A 22,129-nucleotide genomic window follows, 5' to 3' on the forward strand; every position below is an offset into this window, starting at 1 on the left:
GGAAAAAAAAAGTACCCTAGTGTGAAAGTACCCTAAGAGGACCAGAAATGGGTGAAAATCGGACCCAGCACGATGGAAAACGATCCATTTTTTTCGTATATACAAAAACAATGAAGTCTCAGCAAATAGCAGCCTCTAGTGGTCACAAGTGGGATTAACAGAATAACTGTTTCTGGCAAATAGAAATAAAAAAAAAAAAAAGAAAATAGATTGAAGATGAAAAAAAAAAAAAGCAAATAAAGAGACTCTGCTACCAGACAGCTCTTCATTACATGATAAATGTACAATTTGTACGCACCATAAAAAAGTGGCAATTCCCCATAAGTCAGTGCAGCAGGGGTCTGATAGCCATCAACCTCATCTAGCCAGGAAGTGGTTAGCACATGCTTGTTCTTTCTATAGGAGGCAGTGAAGTCATTACTGAATAGTTATTTCCAAATCACATAGTTAGGGATGTGTAAAATGCAAAAATAAGATACAAAATCAATTTATACTTTATTTCAAGTATAGACCAATATGTGATAGTTCCTTTTAATAAGCCTGGCCTAATTGCCTAATTGTGTAAATGAGGGCTTATCGGTGTCTGTGGAGCTGCAGTGGGCTGAGGGGGTAACAGGAAGACTGCAGTGCGAACCATTAGTAACCAGTAAGTTTCCACACACAAACTCCTCTTCCTGTGATAGCTGCGGACAGAGAACAGACTTTTCTCATCATCTGCTGCTCTGTGAACTACAGGACAACATGGCAGCTCCCTGGAGCTTTGTACTCCTATTTCTAGCAGCCAGTGCTTCATCCGGGGCGCTCAGTGGTGAGTATACAGCGTATACCTCCGTTATATCTTATATAGGACCTCAAGGCGGATTACTGGTCGGTTAAATTAAAGCTTCATGTAGTTTGTGAAGGTTTTTATTGTTTTCTGTTCCTTCACTTTCTGTGACTCACTGTAGTTTTTTATTACATTTTGGTGATTTTAGAGCGGAGTATTTTATCATTGTAGAATATCCAACACCTACACCATAAGGCTCCGTTCCCACATTCAGTATTTGATGAGGTTTTTTTACGTTGCAGATTTTCTGTGCCTATTAGGTAAATTAAGCTACTTGCAGTTTTGGGGGGTTTTTTACATTGCATTTTTGACGCCTCAGTTATTTCTTTCTGGTATGTTCTGTTTTTACATAAAGCTGCTTTGCATTTAATACTTCATGATATTTTACAAAACTTAATTAATAGGCATGTGCAGGCTACATGCGGTTTTGATGACTTTCCACCACACAAATGCCAAAAAGCTATGTTTGTTTTTTGCCTGAGGAACTTAACCTAAGGCCTTGTGCACATGTTGAGGTTTTTTACCACAGTATTTGTAAGCCAAAACCAGGAGTGGGTGAAAAATGCAGAAATGGTGATGTGTTTCTATAAGGCTGGGATCACACGATTGTATATTCTCTCACACGAGATTACCGGGCCGATTTGCTAATGACACTCGGTTCAAACTCTGTCAGACAGTAAGCTGAGAGTCATCTTACTGTGACACGATTTTCTCACATGAGAGAATAGCAGCACACTGTGCGGAGAAGACGGGGAAACTTAATTTCTCCATTCTGTGTTTGCAATATGTTGGACTGCACTTGGATGTCATGAGAGTGCAGTCCAATGTTTCACACGCAATCCATAGACTTGTATGGGTGCGCGTGATTCAATGGTCAGAAGCGACTGCAGTATGCTGCGATTGTTTTCTCATGCCGAATCAGCATAAGAAAAAAAATCGCATATCTGCACTGCCCTGTAGTAAGAGAATGGGCGGAGTGCTATCTAATAAAACATCGCATAGCACTCGGCTGTGCTATTTGGTTGAGTGAGTGAACCCTTAGGCTATGTGCACACGTCAGGATTTTGTCAGGATTTTTCCTCAGGATTTGTAGCCAAAACCAGGAGAGGAACAATTAGAGGAAAAGTATAATAGAAACATATGCACCACTTCTGCATTTATCACCCACTCCTGGTTTTGGCTACAAAACCTGATGAAAAATCCTGACAAAATCCTGACGTGTGCACATAGCCTTAGGGTATGTGTCCACGTTCAGGATTTGATCAGGATTTGACGCAGGTAAAATCTGCACCTGAGGTCACTGGCAGGTCACCTGCGCTTTTCACACTTTTTTTTTTCATGCGGATTTGTGTGTGCATTTGTAAGCTCAATAAAGATATACCAAAAAAAAAGGGTGATGTCATTTCTTGTCCGACCTCTTCATCTACATACTCCATTGAAGAATAATGTTTACACACACAGACTGATAGATGATAGATCGATAATAGATAGATGATAGATATGGGATAGATAGATAATAGATAGATCTATCTATCGTATCTAGGGTTGAGCGAAACGGATCGGACAAATTCAAAAATCGCTGACTTTTGGCAAAGTTGGGTTTCATGAAACCCGACCCGATCCTAGTGTGGGATCGGCCATGAGGTCGCCGATCTGCACGCAAAAGTCGCGTTTCATATGACGCTTTCAGCGCTATTTTTCAGCCAATGAAGGAGGACGCAGAGTGTGGGCAGCGTGATGACATACGTCTCGGTCCCCACCATCTTAGAGAAGGGCATGACAGTGATTGGCTTGCTTTCTGCGGCGTCACAGGGGATATAAAGGGGCGTGCACGCCGACCGCCATCTTACTTCTGCCGATCTTAGCATAAGGAGAGGTTGCTGCAGCTTCATCAGAAGAAGGGATATAGTTAGGGAGGCAAGATTAACCCCCAAACTGCTTGTGCTGTAGCGATTTCCACTGTCCAACACCACCTTAGTTTTGCAGGGACAGTGGAGGCTATATCTTTGTGCATCAGCTCTGTAGCTTATTGGGCTGCCTTATAAGACTCCCTGATAGCTGCATTGCTGTTTGTACGCCGCTGTGCAAACCAACTGCTTTTTTAAAAGCAAAAATCCTGTTGCTCCTTTCTGCACAGTTATCTTGTTTATTTGTCCACACTTTTGTGTGCCGCAGTCCTTTGTATTGCTGCCATACTTGTCCTGAGATCATTGTAGGGAGATTGAAATTGTACTACAGTCATACCTCCCAACCATCCCGGATCCAGCGGGACTGTCCCAATTTTGACAGTCAGCCTCGCGATCCCGGGCGGGACATTAGTTGTCCCGCACTGGTTGGGAGGTGTGTATATCACCTGGTCAGCTCCCTGAGCCCCTGCACCCGCAGAGCAGCATATTGGCTGCTCTGTGCACACAGGACCTGTGATGAAGTCACAGGATGGGAGGAGTCAGGGGGTCACATGATCAGGAGGACCTCCGTGTACAGGACTCTGCTGGTTGTCATGGCGCTGGAGGAAGGTAAGCGTATGTGTGAGGTCAGGAGGTGTTTACAGTGTGGATGTAGCATAGCAGTATGTGTACGAGGTGTATGGATCGGAGCAGCGGGTGAAAGGTGTATGGAGCAGAGTCGTGTGTGTAAGACGTGTACGGAGCGAAGCCACGTGTGTACGAGGCATACGGAGCAGGGCAGCGTGTGAAACGTGTATGGAGCGGAGCCACGTGTGTACGACGTGTACAGAGCAGAGCCACGTGTGTATGATGTGTGCGGAGCAGAGCCATGTGCTCCCGCGCGGCCGGGAGCGCTAGTTAAATTCCGCTGTCAGCGTTTGACGGCGGCATTTAACTAGTTAATGGGCGCGGGCAGATCGAGATTCCGCTCGCGCTCATTGCGCGCACATGTCAGCTGTACAAAACAGCTGACATGTCGCGGCTTTGAGGTGGGCTCACCGCCGGAGCCCACCTCAAAGCGGGGGATCTGCCAGCTGACGTACTATTCCGTCAGCTGGCAGAAAGGGGTTAAAATGAACCTATCATGGATTTCAAATTATTTTGCCCCACCTTCCCCTGCTGACACGTAGCTTGCCTGAAAAAGGACTTGCTTTTGGCCTCCTCTTACTGACTTCTCCAAGTCCTCCATTTGCAGCTGCTGAATGTCCACCATAGGCTATTTTTATACCTCCCTAAATGGGCTGACTCCCCCCACAGGGCCGTGGTCACCACCTGGTGCAAGCACCCGTGCAAGTGCCATTTGCCTGGACAGGTGGGTGTGCCCACTCTTGGGCGACGGCACTGGCACAGGATCCCTCATAGTACAATGAAGTGTCTCTGACGGTGGTGGTGCACAACCAACGTCAGACACACCGTCGTAATATGAGGGGCCCTGTGCCAGTACCGCCGCCCACAAGAGTGTTCCCCCCCCCCCCCCCAGCTCGAACAGTGCTCTACCACTTGCAATACGTACCTCTCACTGCTCCACCATTGTGTAGTCTGTGCTGTTAAATCCTTCAATGGCACTGCCAATACAAATTTGTTGAAATGATAGTTAAAATATACAGGGGCCCTGGCCTCCATTTAGACCAGTTAATACTTTGCGCCTACTACCACTGTCTGCTACTCAGCAGAGGAGCCCACCCCTGTACCTATGCCACCTGTTTATTTATGAACAATTTTTTGGCAGACATTTAGCCTATTTTATTATTAGGGCCTACTAACTGTGTCTGCCACTCCTTACAGTTGTCCTCCACTGAACAAAGCAATGCCGCCTGTTTAGTCCTGTTAACAATTTTTAACTGCATTTAGCCTACTTTATTATTTGGGCCTATATCTGTGTTTCCTCCTCATCCTGCCCATTGCCCAGCCAGTGCGACATGAGTCTGCTGGTACATTGACCCAGACCACTACATTCCCCTTGCACTCTACACAGCCAGAATCTGACCCTGCTGAAAGTCAGGTTCATCTTCCCGCATACTATACCACCTTACATGGGGACAAAGAGGAAGGTGCAGATGAAAGTGCAGGTTCCTTCATCGGGGGGGGGGCATACTCGTTGGTGACGTCACTGGCACAGGGCCCCTCATAGTACACAAGTGTCTCTGCCAGTGGGAGGCGCCACCTGCTGTCAAACACACCGCCGTACTATGAGGGGCCCCGTGCCAGTGCCAATGCCAACGAGTGGGCCCCCCTGCTTGCTCAGGATCACAGCACTTGCAGAGTTTAAATACTTACCTCTCCCTGCTCCACCACCGTGACGTATTCCGCGTTTCCTGGGCCCACGAAAATCTAGAGCCAGCCCTACCCCCCCCACAACTTTAGCCAAATGACCCCCAGTTTTCAATGCCTAACTATTATTATAAAGTAAATTAAGATTGACAAGCTTAAGTAATAAGAATTGATGTTTTTGGCATTAGAATGGGCACTGTAGGTGTTTTCCTGTCCTCCACTCTCTGCCGAATTTGATTCCCCATTGACTTGCATTGGGTTTCGTGTTTCAGTCGGCCCCCGACTTTTCGCAATAATCGGCCGATTTCACCCAACCCGACTTTTGACAAAGTCGGGTTTCGCGAAACCCGACTCGATCCGAAAAAAGTAAAAGTCACTCAACTCTAATCGTATCTATTATCTATCTATAAATATATCCATAGATATATTTATAGATAGATAGAAATCCCAAAATGGCTTGAGAAAGGCTCTCCACGGGCCGAAACGTTGCCATTATGGGCTATTAAATTTGAATACCTTCATAACTTTATCCAGAATGGTGTGCTGCCTCTGATTTTTGGACTTCTATGACAAGGTTTGGTACATGCCTGAGGGGCCTTGCACCCTGATTTTTGTTTTTCTTTTCTGTGCTGCTCTCACTTTTTGCTATTGTTATATTTATAGATAGCTAGATATATATCGATAGATAGATGATAGATAGATGATAGATAGATAATAGATAGATACGATAGATAATACCAAGCCCGATGTTTAGTATATCTATGTATCTATAGATATATCTATCTATAAATATACCTATAAATAGATAGATTATCCATCTATCTATATAATCATCTAAGGGGTACTTCTGTCTGTTGGACTGTCTGTCTTTTCTGTCTGTAACGGAAATCCCGAGTCGCTGATTGGTCGCGGCCGGCAGTCCGGCTGCGAATTGGCCCCTCCTTACTCCCCATCCCAGACCAACTTTTTTACTATTGATGCTGGTTATGCAGCATCAATAGTAAAAAGATATAATGGTAAAAGTAATAAAAAAAATAAAAAATCATGCTATTCTGACCTTCTGTCGCCTCCGCAGCTTTCCCGCTCCTCCCGATGCTCTCGGCAGCTTCCGTTCCCAGAGATGCATTGCGAAATTACACAGATGACTTAGCGGTCCCTGGCAAAGACCGCCAGGAGCAGGACCGCTTCGGTGGACGACGGAAGGCGAGTATATAACTATTTTTTATTTTCATTCTTTTTGTGGGCTGTGTTATTTACTACGTGGCTGCTATATACTATGTGGCTGTGCTATCTACTGTGTGGGCTGTGCAATATACTACGTGGGCTGTGTTATATACTACATCGCTGTGCTATATACTACGTGGGCTGTGTTATATACTACATCGCTGTGCTATATACTACGTGGCTGTGCTATATACTACGTGGGCTGTGTTATATACTGCATGGCTGTGCTATATACTCTGCGGCCGGCCGCGACCAATCAGCGATGTTGGCATGGAATTTTAACCCCCACTCACAGCACGACATGCATGCATACATACATATACATATTCTAGAATACCCGATGCGTTAAAATTGGGCCACTATCTAGTAGATATGTAATAGCAAGGCCAATGTTTATGAATGAACGTTTAATTTAAATTAAAAAAAAACGACGTGGGCTCCCGCGCAATTTTCTGCGCCACAGGGGGAAAGCTGACGGCCAGGGGCCAATATTTGTAGTCTGAGAAGGGGGTAATACCCATGGCCCCTCCCAGGCTATGAATATCAGCCCGCAGCTGTCTGCGTAGCCTTTACTGGCTGTAAAGATACCCCCTATATAGGGGGTCCCCCACCCCAAAAAAAAAAAAAGTGGGGTCCCCCTATATTTTATAGCCAGAAAGGCTATGCAGACAGCTGCAGGCTGATATTCATAGCCTAGAGAGGGGCCATGGATAGTGCCCCCCCGGCTACAAATACCAGCCCCCAGCCACCCCAGAAATGGCGCCTCTGTAAGATGTGCCAATTCCGGCACTTAGCCCCTCTCTTTCCACTCCCGTGTAGCGGTGGGATATGGGGTAATAAGGCGTTAATGTCACCTTGCTATTGTAAGGTGACATTAAGCCGGGTTAATAATGGAGAGGCGTCAATAAGACGCCTCTCCATTATTAATCCTAGAGTAGTGAAAGAGTTAAAAAACAAAATAAAGACACAGCCAGAAAAAAGTATTTTATTATTCTTAATTTAAACATACTTACCATATTCGATCACCTGCAAAAAATTAAAAATAATAAACCATATACTCCCTGTCCGCCGTAGTCCAATTAATAACGAGTGTCCCACGACGATCTCCCCTATAGAACAGTGACATCTGGTGACAATGGCTCCTGCAGTGTATCACTGAGGTTACCTCAGTTCAGGGTCTCACTTTATGGCATTGCTGCATGGGAACTTTCTCACACAGCAGTGCCACAAGTGAGACTAGGGACTATTTTTTTACAGTGGCGGAGGAATACAATGCGGAAGGATACCTTCCTTCATTGTATTCCTGGAGCCCCTGGAGAGTGGCTGCATCAGCTGATGCTGATGCTCTCCATGGGAGATCGTCGTGGGACACTCATTTTAATTGGATTTCTGCGGATCAGGGAGTATAGTGTTTGTTTATTATTTTAATATTTTTTACAGATGACACTGGCTTTGGTGATTAAAGTGACAAGTGATGGTAAATATGTAATCTATGTTTAATGTACTGTATGTCTATATGTATGTACTGTATGTATGTGTTGTATGTTGTATGGTGTATGTTGCATGTCACATGATGTTGCATGTTTCATGTCGCGTGTTGTTGCATGTCGCATGTTGTTGCATGTCGCATGTTGTTGCATGTTGCATGGTGTATGTTGTGTGTTGTATGTGCACACAGTGTAGACAAGTCCGACTCTGCTACATCTGGATGCCTGACTTCTAGATGTAGCAGAGCCGGTAGATGATCGCCGGAGATAACTCTCCAGCGATCACCTACACTACAGTGTTCTCGCAAACAGCTGATCAGCTGTTTGCGAGAACCAGACTAGTGACTGGAGATAAGTCCCGGTCACGTGCACGGCAGTTCTCGTGATAACATAAGTGGGACTTCCGGCAGCGGGACAGGTGAGCCGGCAGACATGCATAGTAAGCTGCATTTACGCAGTTTCTACGCATGTGACTAATCATTAGATGCAATTTTATCGCATCTAATGATAATCTATGGTAAATTCACGGCACGGCGATGGAGCGTCGACGCATTGTAAACAGACATGCTGCGTTCTGAAAAGACGCGCCACATGTCCGTTTCCGCGGGTCTGCCGCGTGCGTGTTTTACCGCATAGTGGAGACGGGATTTCATGAAATCCCCTCCACTATGCTGTAACATCTGGACGCTGCGTTTTGGACGCTGTGGCTCTACGCAGTGTCAAACACTCAGCGTTTCCGGAACGTGGAAACATACCCTAATATAAACTTGTAGAAAATTGAGTTAGATGACACACAAATAGGAGCTATTTGACAAAAAAAATAGGATTGATAAAATTAAATATGGAGAAGTTGAAAACAGAGCCACAAAGTGCATAAAAACGACATGACTGGGAAAATGGAAAATGCAGGCAGTATTCATCAGGGGTCACATTAGTGAATAGCATCGGATGCCAGATGATAATGACACTCGGTTCAAACTAGAGTCAGTGGTCTGTGCTCCGATCTTCTCTCATGTTGGAATCAGAGGAGAAGGAGAGATTAATCTCTCCAACTTCTCCATTGCCAGTCTTGGCGTATATCGAACTGCACTCAGCTTACATTCGAGTACAGTCCGATGTTTTGCACGCCCTCATTGATTTGAATGGGTATTCTTTGTACGAGATATGCTGCTATTTTTTTTTTCTCTCCGAATTGGCATGATAAAATATTCACAGACCTGCTGTGCCTCATTGAATAACACTGGTCAGAGTGCAATGTGACATTTTCTTGCATTGCACTCCTCTCTACTATATGCCAGTGTGAGTGAGCCCTTAAGCTAGTGTAATCAGAGAGTGATCCAGTTCTCTTGGATGTGAAGGAAAAAAAAATTGTGGTCCAATCACTTATTTCTTTTCCACGGATCCATAGACCTGAATGGTCGAGTACGATTGGATGGTGCAATTTTTTTTTTTTTCCCCTCGGACCGACTTGGGGACGAATACTATCCACCAAGACATATAGCATTCTTCTGATTTTACGGTCATGTGCATGGGCAACTATATTGTAGGTGGCATAAGTATATGTTAGGACATGGGCAGCACGGTGGCTCAGTGGTTAGCACTCCAGCCTTGCAGAGCTGGGGTCCTGGATTCAAAGCCCACCCAGGACAACATCTGCAAGGAGTTTGTATGTTCTCCCTGTGTTTGCGTGGGTTTCCTCCGGGTTCTCCGGTTTCCTTCCACGTTCCAAAGGCATACTGATAGGGAATTTAGATTGTGAGGCCCAATGGGGACAATGATGATGGGGGAACGCTTACCTTGGGTGAACAGTCTTAGCAGGCTTAGGAGCGACTGAGCAGCAAGCATCAGTTCCAGTGAGGGGAACACAGCCTGGATTGGCTAACTGTATCCCCGGGACCCAAGCTGGTACAGCATCTCCAGACATACACTGGTATGGCAGTGTATTTCAGAGACACTCTGTCGGGCATTACAGGAATAAAAACAGAAAACAGATAAATCACCAATTGCCCCAAATCTACCCTCCTGGCATGGAGTGGTAAGATGAACTTGATTGTGCCAAATGGGACTGCACAGTCCGCCCTCCTAATGGAGGTGTACGTTGGCTTCACCTGTATGAGACTAATCCATCAATATCGCCAGTCTATCCTCCTAAAAAAATGGAGTTGCACGACAGACATGGTTATACCAGATCTGGTAAAAATATATATTTAAAAATCAGTGTATTTTCCTGTTGAAGTCAGGAAATGGACTGATGGAGAAATTATACCTAACTAGCTATTGAACCCGTTCTACGCCCGGGTGGCGAGCATTTATATTGGAATATGGTCTCCATCCTGGTATGTGCTGCTCCTATCCTGTCATATGCTGCTCCATCCTGCGCCCCCATCCTGTCATGTGCTGCTCCACCGTGTCATGTGCTGCTCCATCCTGCGCCCCCATCCTGTCATGTGCTGCTCCACCGTGTCATGTGCTGCTCCATCCTGCATCCCCATCCTGTCATGTGCTGCTCCACCGTGTCATGTGCTGCTCCATCCTGCGCCCCCATCCTGTCATGTGCTGCTCCACCGTGTCATGTGCTGCTCCATCCTCATCCCCATCCTGTCATGTGCTCCCATCCTGCGCCCCCATCCTATCACGTGCTGCTCCATCCTGCGCCCCCATCAGTGCGGGCGGCTGTGCTGAGTGCGGGCGGCTGTGCTGAGTGCGGGCGGCTGTGCTGGGTGCGGCAGCTGTGGACGGCTGTGCTGGGTGCGGTGGCTGTGCTGGGTGCAGCGGCTGTGCTGGGTGCAGCGGCTGTGCGTGGCTGTAGGCGGCTGTGCGTGGCTGTGGGAGGCTGTGCTGGGTGCGGCGGCTGTGCGTGGCTGTGGGCGGCTGTGCTGGGTGCGGCGGCTGTGCTGGGTGCGGTGGCTGTGCTGGGTGCGGCGGCTGTCCGTGGCTGTAGGCGACGGTGCGGAGGCTGTGCATGGCTGTGGCGGCTGTGCTGGGTGCGGCGGCTGTGCTGGGTGCGGCGGATGTGCTGGGTGCGGCGGATGTGCTGGGTGCGGCGGATGTGCTGGGTGCGGCGGCTGTGCTGGGTGCGGCGGCTGTGGGTGGCTGTGCTGGGTGCAGCGGTTGTGCGTGGCTGTGGGCGGCTGTGCTGGGTGCGGCGGCTGTGGGCGGCTGTGCTGGGTGCGGCGGCTGTGGGCGGCTGTGCTGGGTGCGGCGGCTGTGCTGGGTGCGGCGGCTGTGCTGGGTGCGGCGGCTGTCCGTGGCTGTGGGCGGCTGTGCGTGGCTGTGGGCGGCTGTGCGTGGCTGTAGGCGGCTGTGCGTGGCTGTAGGCGGCTGTGCGTGGCTGTGGCGGCTGTGCATGGCTGCGGCGGATGTGCTGGGTGCGGCGGCTGTGGGTGGCTGTGCTTGGTGCGGCGGCTGTGCGTGGCTGTGGGCGGCTGTGCTGGGTGCGGCGGCTGTGGTCGGCTGTGCTGGGTGCGGCGGCTGTGCGTGGCTATGGGTGGCTGTACGTGGCTGTGGGCGGCTGTGCTGGGTGTGGCGGCTGTGCGTGGCTGTGGTCGGCTGTGCTGGGTGCAGCTGTGCGTGGCTGTGCGTGGCTGTGCTGGGTGCGGCGGCTGTGCTGGGTGCGGCGGCTGTGCGTGGCTGTGGGCGGCTGTGCTGGGTGCGGCGGCTGTGGTCGGCTGTGCTGGGTGCGGCGGCTGTGCGTGGCTATGGGTGGCTGTACGTGGCTGGGTGCGGCGGCTGTGCGTGGCTGTGGTCGGCTGTGCTGGGTGCGGCTGTGCGTGGCTGTGGGCGGCTGTGGGCGGCTGTGCTGGGTGCGGCGGCTGTGGTCGGCTGTGCTGGGTGCGGCGGCTGTGCTGGGTGCGGCGGCTGTGCGTGGCTGTGGTCGGCTGTGCTGGGTGCGGCGGCTGTGTGTGGCTATGGGTGGCTGTGCGTGGCTGTGGGCGGCTGTGCTGGGTGCGGCGGCTGTGCGTGGCTGTGGTCGGCTGTGCTGGGTGCGGCTGTGCGTGGCTGTGGGCGGCTGTGCTGGGTGCGGCGGCTGTGCTGGGTGCGGCGGCTGTGGTCGGCTGTGCTGGGTGCGGCGGCTGTGCGTGGCTATGGGTGGCTGTACGTGGCTGTGGGCGGCTGTGCTGGGTGCGGCGGCTGTGTGTGGCTGTGCGTGGCTGTGGGCGGCTGTGCGTGGCTGTGGGCGGCTGTGCTGGGTGCGGCGGCTGTGGTCGGCTGTGCTGGGTGCGGCGGCTGTGCGTGGCTGTGGGCGGCTGTGCTGGGTGCGGCGGCTGTGCGTGGCTGTGCTGGGTGCGGCGGCTGTGCGTGGCTATGGGTGGCTGTGCGTGGCTGTGGGCGGCTGTGCTGGGTGCGTGGCTGTGGTCGGCTGTGCTGGGTGCGGCGGCTGTGCGTGGCTATGGGTGGCTGTGCGTGGCTGTGGGCGGCTGTGCTGGGTGCGGCGGCTGTGCGTGGCTGTGGTCGGCTGTGCTGGGTGCGGCTGTGCGTGGCTGTGGGTGGCTGTGCGTGGCTGTGGGCGGCTGTGCGTGGCTGTGCTGGGTGCGGCGGCTGTGCGTGGCTGTGGGCGGCTGTGCTGGGTGCGGCGGCTGTGGTCGGCTGTGCTGGGTGCGGCGGCTGTGCGTGGCTATGGGTGGCTGTACGTGGCTGTGGGCGGCTGTGCTGGGTGCGGCGGCTGTGCGTGGCTGTGGTCGGCTGTGCTGGGTGCGGCTGTGGGCGGCTGTGCGTGGCTGTGGGCGGCTGTGCTGGGTGCGGCGGCTGTGGTCGGCTGTGCTGGGTGCGGCGGCTGTGCGTGGCTGTGGGCGGCTGTGCTGGGTGCGGCGGCTGTGCGTGGCTGTGGTCGGCTGTGCTGGGTGCGGCGGCTGTGCGTGGCTATGGGTGGCTGTGCGTGGCTGTGCTGGGTGCGTGGCTGTGGTCGGCTGTGCTGGGTGCGGCGGCTGTGCGTGGCTATGGGTGGCTGTGCGTGGCTGTGGGCGGCTGTGCTGGGTGCGGCGGCTGTGCGTGGCTGTGGTCGGCTGTGCTGTGGGCGGCTGTGGGCGGCTGCTGGGTGCGGCGGCTGTGCGTGGCTGTGGGCGGCTGTGCTGGGTGCGGCGGCTGTGCTGGGTGCGGCGGCTGTGCGTGGCTATGGGTGGCTGTACGTGGCTGTGGGCGGCTGTGCTGGGTGCGGCGGCTGTGCGTGGCTGTGGTCGGCTGTGCTGGGTGCGGCTGTGCGTGGCTGTGGGCGGCTGTGCGTGGCTGTGGGCGGCTGTGCTGGGTGCGGCTGTGCGTGGCTGTGGGCGGCTGTGCGTGGCTGTGGGCGGCTGTGCGTGGCTGTGGGCGGCTGTGCTGGGTGCGGCGGCTGTGGTCGGCTGTGCTGGGTGCGGCGGCTGTGCGTGGCTGTGGGCGGCTGTGCTGGGTGCGGCGGCTGTGCGTGGCTGTGGTCGGCTGTGCTGGGTGCGGCTGTGGGCGGCTGTGCGTGGCTGTGGGCGGCTGTGCTGGGTGCGGCGGCTGTGGTCGGCTGTGCTGGGTGCGGCGGCTGTGCGTGGCTGTGGGCGGCTGTGCTGGGTGCGGCGGCTGTGCGTGGCTGTGGTCGGCTGTGCTGGGTGCGGCGGCTGTGCGTGGCTATGGGTGGCTGTGGGCGGCTGTGCTGGGTGCGTGGCTGTGGTCGGCTGTGCTGGGTGCGGCGGCTGTGCGTGGCTATGGGTGGCTGTGCGTGGCTGTGGGCGGCTGTGCTGGGTGCGGCGGCTGTGCGTGGCTGTGGTCGGCTGTGCTGTGGGCGGCTGTGCGTGGCTGTGGGTGGCTGTGGGCGGCTGCTGGGTGCGGCGGCTGTGCGTGGCTGTGGGCGGCTGTGCTGGGTGCGGCGGCTGTGCTGGGTGCGGCGGCTGTGCGTGGCTATGGGTGGCTGTACGTGGCTGTGGGCGGCTGTGCTGGGTGCGGCGGCTGTGCGTGGCTGTGGTCGGCTGTGCTGGGTGCGGCTGTGGGCGGCTGTGCGTGGCTGTGGGCGGCTGTGCTGGGTGCGGCTGTGCGTGGCTGTGGGCGGCTGTGCGTCGCTGTGGGCGGCTGTGCGTGGCTGTGGGCGGCTGTGCTGGGTGCGGCGGCTGTGGTCGGCTGTGCTGGGTGCGGCGGCTGTGCGTGGCTGTGGGCGGCTGTGCTGGGTGCGGCGGCTGTGCGTGGCTATGGTCGGCTGTGCTGGGTGCGGCGGCTGTGCGTTGCTGTGGGCGGCTGTGCTGGGTGCGGCCATTTTCTTGGTCCTGCTCCCGGAGTCGGCGCCTGCGCAGTCCGCGCTTTCCGGCGCCATTTTCTTGAAGACACTGCAATGTGTCTTCAAGAAAATGGCGCCGGAAAGCGCGGACTGCGCAGGCGCCGATTCCGGGAGCAGGGGGACAGTCACGGCCCGGAAGCGCGTCGGTGGAACGGGTCAGGTAAGTATACTCACCCTCCGCCTCCTGGCTCGTCCCTGCTTTTCCGGTGGAGATCGCGGTGTGCGTTCAGCGCTTACGCATACCGCGATCTCCTGGGAGCGTCGCTCTGTGCGGTCCAGACTGCGCCGGCGCTTGCGCTTGCGCAGTCTATAGAGGCTTCGGACAGAGTGACGCTCCCAGCGTTATATTATAGATAATTATTTTGTGATTTAAATCATAAAACTGGTAGATTCTAGTAAGTTGTGACTTGGTTAAATATCCAGTCAGTACACTTGGTATATCAGAGGTGATAGTTATCACTTGGTTTTCTTAATTCTTTTTTGAACTTTTTACAGCTAACAATCTGCATGGTTGTATTGTATTAGCATCCATTTAAAGGGAACCTGTCAGCAGGATTGTGCACAGTAACCTACAGACAGTGTCAGGTCGGTGCCGTTATACTGATTACAATTTTACCTTGGTTGATGAAATCCATCTTGTGGTTGTTTAATCTTTTATTTTCAGTTTTGCGTTAATGATATGCTCGTGCTCCGGGGTGGCCTGTGGGGGTCTGCATGTGGTGCTATAATTAGAGATTCATGTGTTTGGCTTCTGACAGGTCACTGATCCCTCACTGACCTGTCCCCTAGTTTACATAATGAATATATGCACATACTGAAAAAAAAAAATCCCACCGCAGGCAGGCGCCAGCCGTGGCACCTGCAGTGCAGTATAATCACATGTGTATTGTGTTATTAATAACTGTGCTTGAGGTTATCCTGATAGAATATAAAGCAAATCAATTTTACAATGGCGCCCGCCGCGCCTGCTCAGTAGCAGCTATCGGTGTATATAGAGGTGATCCAATAGCTGCATCATGCTCCGGACATATCAGGAGGACATGTTAAACTGGCCTAAGGGTCACTGGGTGGGGGGAGATAATGTACTAAATATTCCTGCTGGTTTCTGGAACCCCTTTGGCATTCTGCGATGCTCAATCTACACTTGATAGCATAGAGCTGGGTAGATATTGAGGCATCAGATGATCATTGACACTAGAGGGGTTTCTTACTGTCCACATCTGGCCTTAGCGGGGACCTTCAATAGAAAAGGTCAACGATAGGGGGTAGAAACCCTAGTCAAGACCTTGTTAAGATGATAATAGTGAAAAACAGTTGGTGTTTTTACGTGGAAGAAAAATCACTGATGTTTGAATGAGACCTAATGCACTTACTAAGCACACACGCGTTTTACAAATACTTTGCATATTGATGCTCTGCTGTTTTCATCTGTGCGTTAAGAAGTACTCGTAACTTAGAGAGGTACCAGAAATGTTTGCAGTCAGCTTTTCTGTTAGATATAGGGTGGTGACCTACAGATAAAACGCCACTGTTTCTCACTTTTCATATCTTTGTAAAAAAAAATCATATTCTACACGTCCTAAAATAGATAAAAACCTCAGATTTAATGTTCTTTTCTGTTCTATTTCCTGCCAATCTCTGGTTGGGACAAACCATAAATATAATCAGAATTTGCTGCAAACTGTTACAAGATAAAAACATTAAAAGCGAATACCCTGCAGTAAATAAACAGCAATAGTGCATGAAAATAATATAGTGCGCTTCGTAAACATAATTTTGATTTAAAAAAAATGTAAAAACCATCCCACCACGTCCCGGTGACCCTCTTTGGGATGGTCCGAACCTCTAATGGTAAGGTTTTTTAATATTTGTCAAGTGGAATACATGTGGATAAGGGCTGAGAAGGACGGAACATGGAAAACTACATGAATGTAACGTCCAACTCAAAGAAAAGGGAGGCCACGCCTTTATCTGCACAGAATGCAAAAACACTTAGCTTAATATTTGCTTGCACACCCTTTGAAATAAATAACGGCAATCAATCACTTCCTTTACAATAATTTTGAACCACTCTTCTTTTGCAAACTGTTCCAGGTCTCTCATATTTGAATGATGCCTTCTCCCAACAGCAATTTTAAGATTTCTAAACAGCTGTTCAATGGGATTTAGATCAGGACTCATTGCTGGCCATTTAAAGGGTATGTGCACACGTCAGGATTTTTCATCAGGTTTTGGAGCCAAAACCAGGAGTGGGTGATAAATGCAGAAGTGGTGCATATGTTTCTATTATACTTTTCCTCTAATTGTTCCACTCCTGGTTTTGGCTACAAATCCTCATAAAAATCCTGACAAAATCCTGACAAAATCCTGACGTGTGCACATAGCCTAAAACTCTCCAGCACTTTGTTTCAATCTATTTCTGGGTGCTTCTTGAAGTATTTTTGGGGTCATTGTCCTGCTGGAAGGCCCATGACCTTGGATGCAAACTTGGCTTTCTAACACTAGGTCACTATGTAAGGGGGTGAAGAGGAAGACTAGCCCAAAGGAGGTTGTTTTCCCTGCTCCTTACCTGGAACCACTTAGTCGGACAGCTGGGTTGTTGGGGGGAGGACTTTCTGCCCTGGACAGAGGGGCCATTTGACTGCTGGGGAGAGAGGAAGAGAGAGGTGCGTGGTCAGAAAAGAGCGGGAGAGCAGGGTGTGCGAGACAGAGCGGACAGCGCACCAGAGAGAAAGCCGGCTGCAGTGCCACACTCCCCACGAGAGAGTGCTCCCCGTGAGGGCACAGAGGCTGAGATCCTCACATACGGCGATCACTATGGTGGGTGTGTGAACGTGGAAGCCTCCATAATCAGAGAAGACTTTTCCCCTGACATTACGAGACAGTGACATGAGCGCGCAGCCCCAGTGACCACAGTGACAAGCCAAGACTCCCTGAGTGTGACAAGTAAGCTGCTCTGTGTGTGTGTGTGTAGCATCGCTACTGCAGAGAGACTGCCAGCTTAACATACAGAGACTCGTGCAGCAGTGTGACTGTCCTACTTCCAGTTTCACTCTGAGAAAAGGCTGCAAAAGATTTAACCCCGGAGTCTCTAGTTCCCAGGAGACAGAGCAGAGACAGTGGCCTGTGCAGAGATCGTGGCCCCTGGTACCCATGGTATTAGTGCAGAGCTCCTGATTCCTGTTGAGAGACTCAATAGTAGACTGAGCATCGTTCTCCCAGGATAGGCTGTATTGTTGAAGCAAAAGACTCAGAGCACAGAGGACCCCGTTTGCCTAGCATCCCCTCTGCCCACCACAGTAACCCCTTTAAACCCCAGGTTGCGGGTTCCTTTGGACTACACAGCCCATGGATAACAGAGGGACGACAAGTGCCGCTGTTTCTCGGTGCCTATGTTGGCGAAGACAACCCCACAAGCAAGTCCTCAACAGACTGATAAACGGAATTTCTTGAGAAAACACTTACTACTGTTAAACTGTTTGACTGTCTGGAAGCTTATACTGCTTCCCATATATTTGCACGGTTAAATCATCAGTTTATTTCCTACTTTTTTCTCCCTGCAAGGAACATCTTACTCCTGTTAATAAATCCCCCTCAACAGTTGGTCTGTCTGTTCCGTGGTGACATACTATACCCTGCATTCTACTACACTTGGCGTAGTCGGCTGGATGTCACACGGTAGCGTGGAAAGGGCAGACGCAGTATATGAATGTCCTGCAGAAGCTTCATACTGCCATCATACGGAAGGATGGCGTAGATGTAGAGTCAATTGACATTGTGCTGCAAGACCAACTGGTGACAGGCTTGCGAGATGTGTTGATGAAACAGGCCCTGCGAGAGCGCATGCCAGTAAAGTCAGATATGACCTTCTCTGAGGTCGGGAGTGAGGCACGCACGCACGCACGCGCGAGCAAGAGCAAGGTGTGATAGCGCCAGTGGGGAAGGTATGGAGCGGGGAGGTAACTGCCCCTCAATGGGTAGAAGACTTGAAGCAAAAGACTCAGAGCACAGAGGACCTAGCATCCCCTTTGCCCACCACAGTAACCCCTTAAACCTCAGGTTGCGGGTTCCTAGAGACTACACAGCCCACGGATAACAGAGGGACGACAAGTGCCGCTGTTTCTCGGCGCCTACGTTGGAGAAGACAACCCTACAAGCAAGTCCTCATCAGACTGATAAGTGTTTTCTCAAGAAATTCAGTTTACTACTGTTAAACTGTTTGACTGTCTGGGAACTTATACTGCTTCCCATGTATTTGCACGGTTATATCATCAGTTTATTTTCTACTGTTTTCTCCCTCGGAGGAGAATCTTACTCCTGTTAATAAATCCCCCTCAACAGTTGGTCTGTCTGTTCCGTGGCGACATACTATACCCTGCACTCTATTACAACTACTGTGACCCAAATCCTTTTGATTATCTTCAGATTTCGTGATGCTTTCCATACAATCAAGGCACCCAGTGCCAGAGGCAGCAAAACAACCCCAAAACATCTTTGATCCTCCACCATATGTGACTGTAAGTACGGTGTTCTTTTCTTTGTAGGCCTCTTTCCATTTTTGGTATACAGTAGAATGATGTGTTATTACCAAACAGCTCTATCTTGGTCTCATCTGTCCACAAGACGCTATTCCAAAAGGATTTTGGCTTACTCTCATATACTTTGGCAAACTGCAGTCTAGCTTTTTTATGTCTGTGTCAGCAGTGCGATCCTCCTGGGTCTCCTGTCATAGCGATTCATTTCATTCACATGTCGACGGATAGTTCGCGCTGACACTGATGAACTCTAAGCCTGCAGGACAGCTTGAATTTCTTTGAAACTTGATTTGGGTTGCTTATACACCATCCAGGATATCCTGCAACTTTTCATCAATTTTTCATTGCCGTCCACGTACGGGAAGATTAGCTACTGTGCCATAGGTTTTACATTTTCTTTATGTTGCGCACCGTAGACAAAGGAACATCAAGATCTCTGGAGATGGACTTGTAACCTCGAGATTGTTGCTATTGCTCAACAATTTTGATTCTCAAGTCCTCAGAGTTCTCTTGTCCTCTTTCTGTTCTCCATGTTAGTGTGGCGTACACACACACACAGTACAAAGATTCCATTAACTTCTCCCCTTTTAATCTGGTTTCAGGAGTTATTTTCATATTGCCCACACCTGTTACTTGCCACAGGTGAGTTTGAACTAGCATCAAATGCTTGAAAAGTGCCAATTTTGTCCAGCCCATTTTTGGGGTTTTATGTTCGAAGGGGCAAGGTTTCTCCTGCAGAGAGTGACATTCCAGGTCTGGCACACCAGTATGAGTATTCTGGCGCTTTGGCTGGCTCTTCACACTTGTCCTGTGGTGGTTGCAAGTGGGTTTCATATTTGTGGGGTTGAGGTCACCTTTGTATTGTCCGGTGATATAAAGCCCATGGCTTACTAATGGAGAAGCGTCTATAAGACTTTTTCTCACTGTGCTAGCGGTGATCTCACCGAGGTCACCTCACTTCAGGGGCCCAGCTGGGAACATAGCCACAGTGACCGGCGGAAACCTCGATGATGTCAATGCTAGTCACTGATGCTTCACTTGATGCAGCTCACTCCTTAGTGTTTCTGAGCCTGGAACCATCATCCTGGTTGAATCCGGTTTATTCTCAGACATGGTCGCATGATAACCCTATTGATCTGGTGTAGGAGGAGTCAGAGGACAAGAAAAATAATAAACAATGAACCGTACACCCTTTTTGGGGTGGGAAGGGGTTCATGGGAATACACCAGGAATAAAAGGCACATTTGAATTGCCTTTTATGTTCTGCTGCTGTCATCCGGTGGGGTTGAGAAGTCTTGGACAATCCAGGCCTTGTTCATTTTGAGAACAGTCAGCATTTTCAATTGATAAGTGGATGCGCCTATTAGTTGTTATGCTACCAGCGCTACTAAAAACCCACTGAATCAACTTAAGCATGGAGGCAGAAGTGACTGTGGCTTGCAAGCTTCAGATTTTCCTCAACTCCATGTAAAATAAAAATAAAGATGCATTCATACAATGGGAGAAAGGCCCAAATGCCCTTTTGTGAGAATAAATGGACAAAGGACTTGAGGTGTTCTTTCCCCAAGATGGGCTGGAGAAGTTTCCCCCACAGGTTTCATGAATTTTCATTGGCAAAGGTCTCCAAGGAGATAAATAAATATTTTGAAACCCCTGCTTCAATCTATTTGAAGCCTCATGATTGCCTGATGCCCTGAGCCAGCACAGGAGAAACTGAAGCCAAGAGTCGGATACCTGAAGGTCCTTGTTGTGCCATTTGTACCCTAAGGCTGCCGTCACACTAGCAGTATTTGGTCAGTATTTTACATCAGTATTTGTAAGCCAAAACCAGGAGTGATAAATGCAGAAGTGGTGCATATGTTTCTATTATACTTTTCCTCTAATTGTTCCACTCCTGGTTTTGGCTTACAAATACTGATGGAAAATACTGACCAAATACTACTAGCGTGACTGTAGCCTAAGTAGTTGCCTCAAATCCGGGACTCCTTGATATTGGCCACAGAAGTACCACTCCTTCTAAATTGTAAATGTTTTCTGAGGCTCTATTCTGTATTTCCAGGATGTGCTTGAGTGCCTCCTTCTAATTTTTGGAAACCCTTGCACAAAGTGCATAGGCTTTACCAGTCTAGGAGTCCTAATCCTTAAATGGGGAACCAATTTCAAAAATCTCATGTACACAGTTACTTTTTTTTCCTGACAGAAATGGAGAACTGCTGCATTTTTTTTTTAAAGAAGGAGCACGTCCATTCCTTCAGCGTTTTTTCACCATTGAAATCCATGAGAGGCTATGCTCACATATAGTGTTTTTGCACTAATGGGTGGAGGAGACGGTGGTTTTTCTCTTTAATTTTGCCATATATACAAGTCATTATACAGGAAATACTGTTTCCTAACTTTTTTTCCTGTAAAATCCATTTTCTCTTCGGTTTGATATGTTTTATTGCCAGTCCGTAAAGTTGAGTAATGCTTGACAAGGAGACACGAGACACCAAGTCCTATAATAGTCTCCTGCTGATAAAACACTGGTTGTATTGAAACATCAAAACACTGCCCAGTAAGTTACACACTGCTGTAATCGTAGTCTCTGTTCCTACATTATAGTGCTCTCAAATTACATAGCAAAAATCTGCTGACAGATTACCTTTTAGGCAGTAACATAACAAATCCAAATAACAGTATAGTGCTTTGTTCCAAAGCACTATAATAAAAGCCAAAGCTTCTCGAAAATGGCTTAAACAGTAAGCAGTGCTCACATGTGCAAAATTGTCTGAGACCTATTGACACATACACAATACTGGAAATGCTGCCTGAAGCAATTATAATCTTAATTGATCTAAAGGGAGTGAATGGCTTAGCATTCAATTATTTTGCTGTATTGTAATGCTAATGGCTAGAAGTGTTTTCTGTGTTTCATACAAAAAAAAAATCTTTTTTTTCTTTTATATTCTAGACTTCCGCCCGTCCACTGTAAACCCTGGATTTCCCAAAAATGCCAGCACTAATGACCCTGAAGTAAAGAAAGCAATGCGGATAACAGTCTATGCCTTCAATAACATGTCCAATGATATCTATCTTTCCAAAGAATTAGAAATCCAAAAAGCCATGATTCAGGTGTGAACCGTGTAATATCACTTGTGTAGATTATGCAACATGTAAATTGTATACATACATATATTTATTTTTTAGATCACATTTTTTGGTAATTAAACTATTTAGTAAATTCCAAAACAGGTGGTGCTTTCTGAATAAAATGTCATTTATTAAACATTAATTAAAATTGAAATAGACATACAACAAAAAAGTGCAAAATCCATAAAAAGAGGGACAAACCAACCATAGGAAAACCACCAGTTTCCTGTAACACTGTGGTATAACTTTGTACAAAAATGCAAAAAGAGCTAATTACCACACCTAATGACCTCCTGCTGGGTCCGGTAGAAAAAGTGCCATAGCCTATACTGACCATGTAATTAACTGATGTCTGGAACCTAGACTATCTTGTATTAAGGCAGTTGCGGCATGTGGTGAAATGTATGGACAAATCTTGATGAATAATTGTTATACAAATAAAGCTCAAAATAAACCAAATGAACAATGACACATTACCAGAG

At 49.4% G+C, this 22,129-nt stretch overlaps 1 protein-coding gene across 1 annotated transcript in view; it reads left to right on the plus strand.

Annotated features, from left to right (window-relative positions):
• The first annotated feature begins 330 nt into the window (after positions 1-330).
• CST7 (cystatin F) overlaps positions 331-22,129 on the plus strand; it is a 41,924-nt gene continuing 20,125 nt past the window's right edge. Inside the window, exons 1-2 of the mRNA XM_077292305.1 lie at positions 331-808; positions 21,469-21,629. Coding sequence (XP_077148420.1) covers positions 742-808; positions 21,469-21,629 — 228 coding nt within the window. The 5' untranslated portion in view covers positions 331-741. The remainder of the gene's footprint in view (positions 809-21,468; positions 21,630-22,129) is intronic.

The sequence above is a fragment of the Ranitomeya variabilis genome, chromosome 2 (assembly GCF_051348905.1).
Source record: "Ranitomeya variabilis isolate aRanVar5 chromosome 2, aRanVar5.hap1, whole genome shotgun sequence".
Taxonomy (NCBI): Eukaryota; Metazoa; Chordata; class Amphibia; order Anura; family Dendrobatidae; genus Ranitomeya; species Ranitomeya variabilis.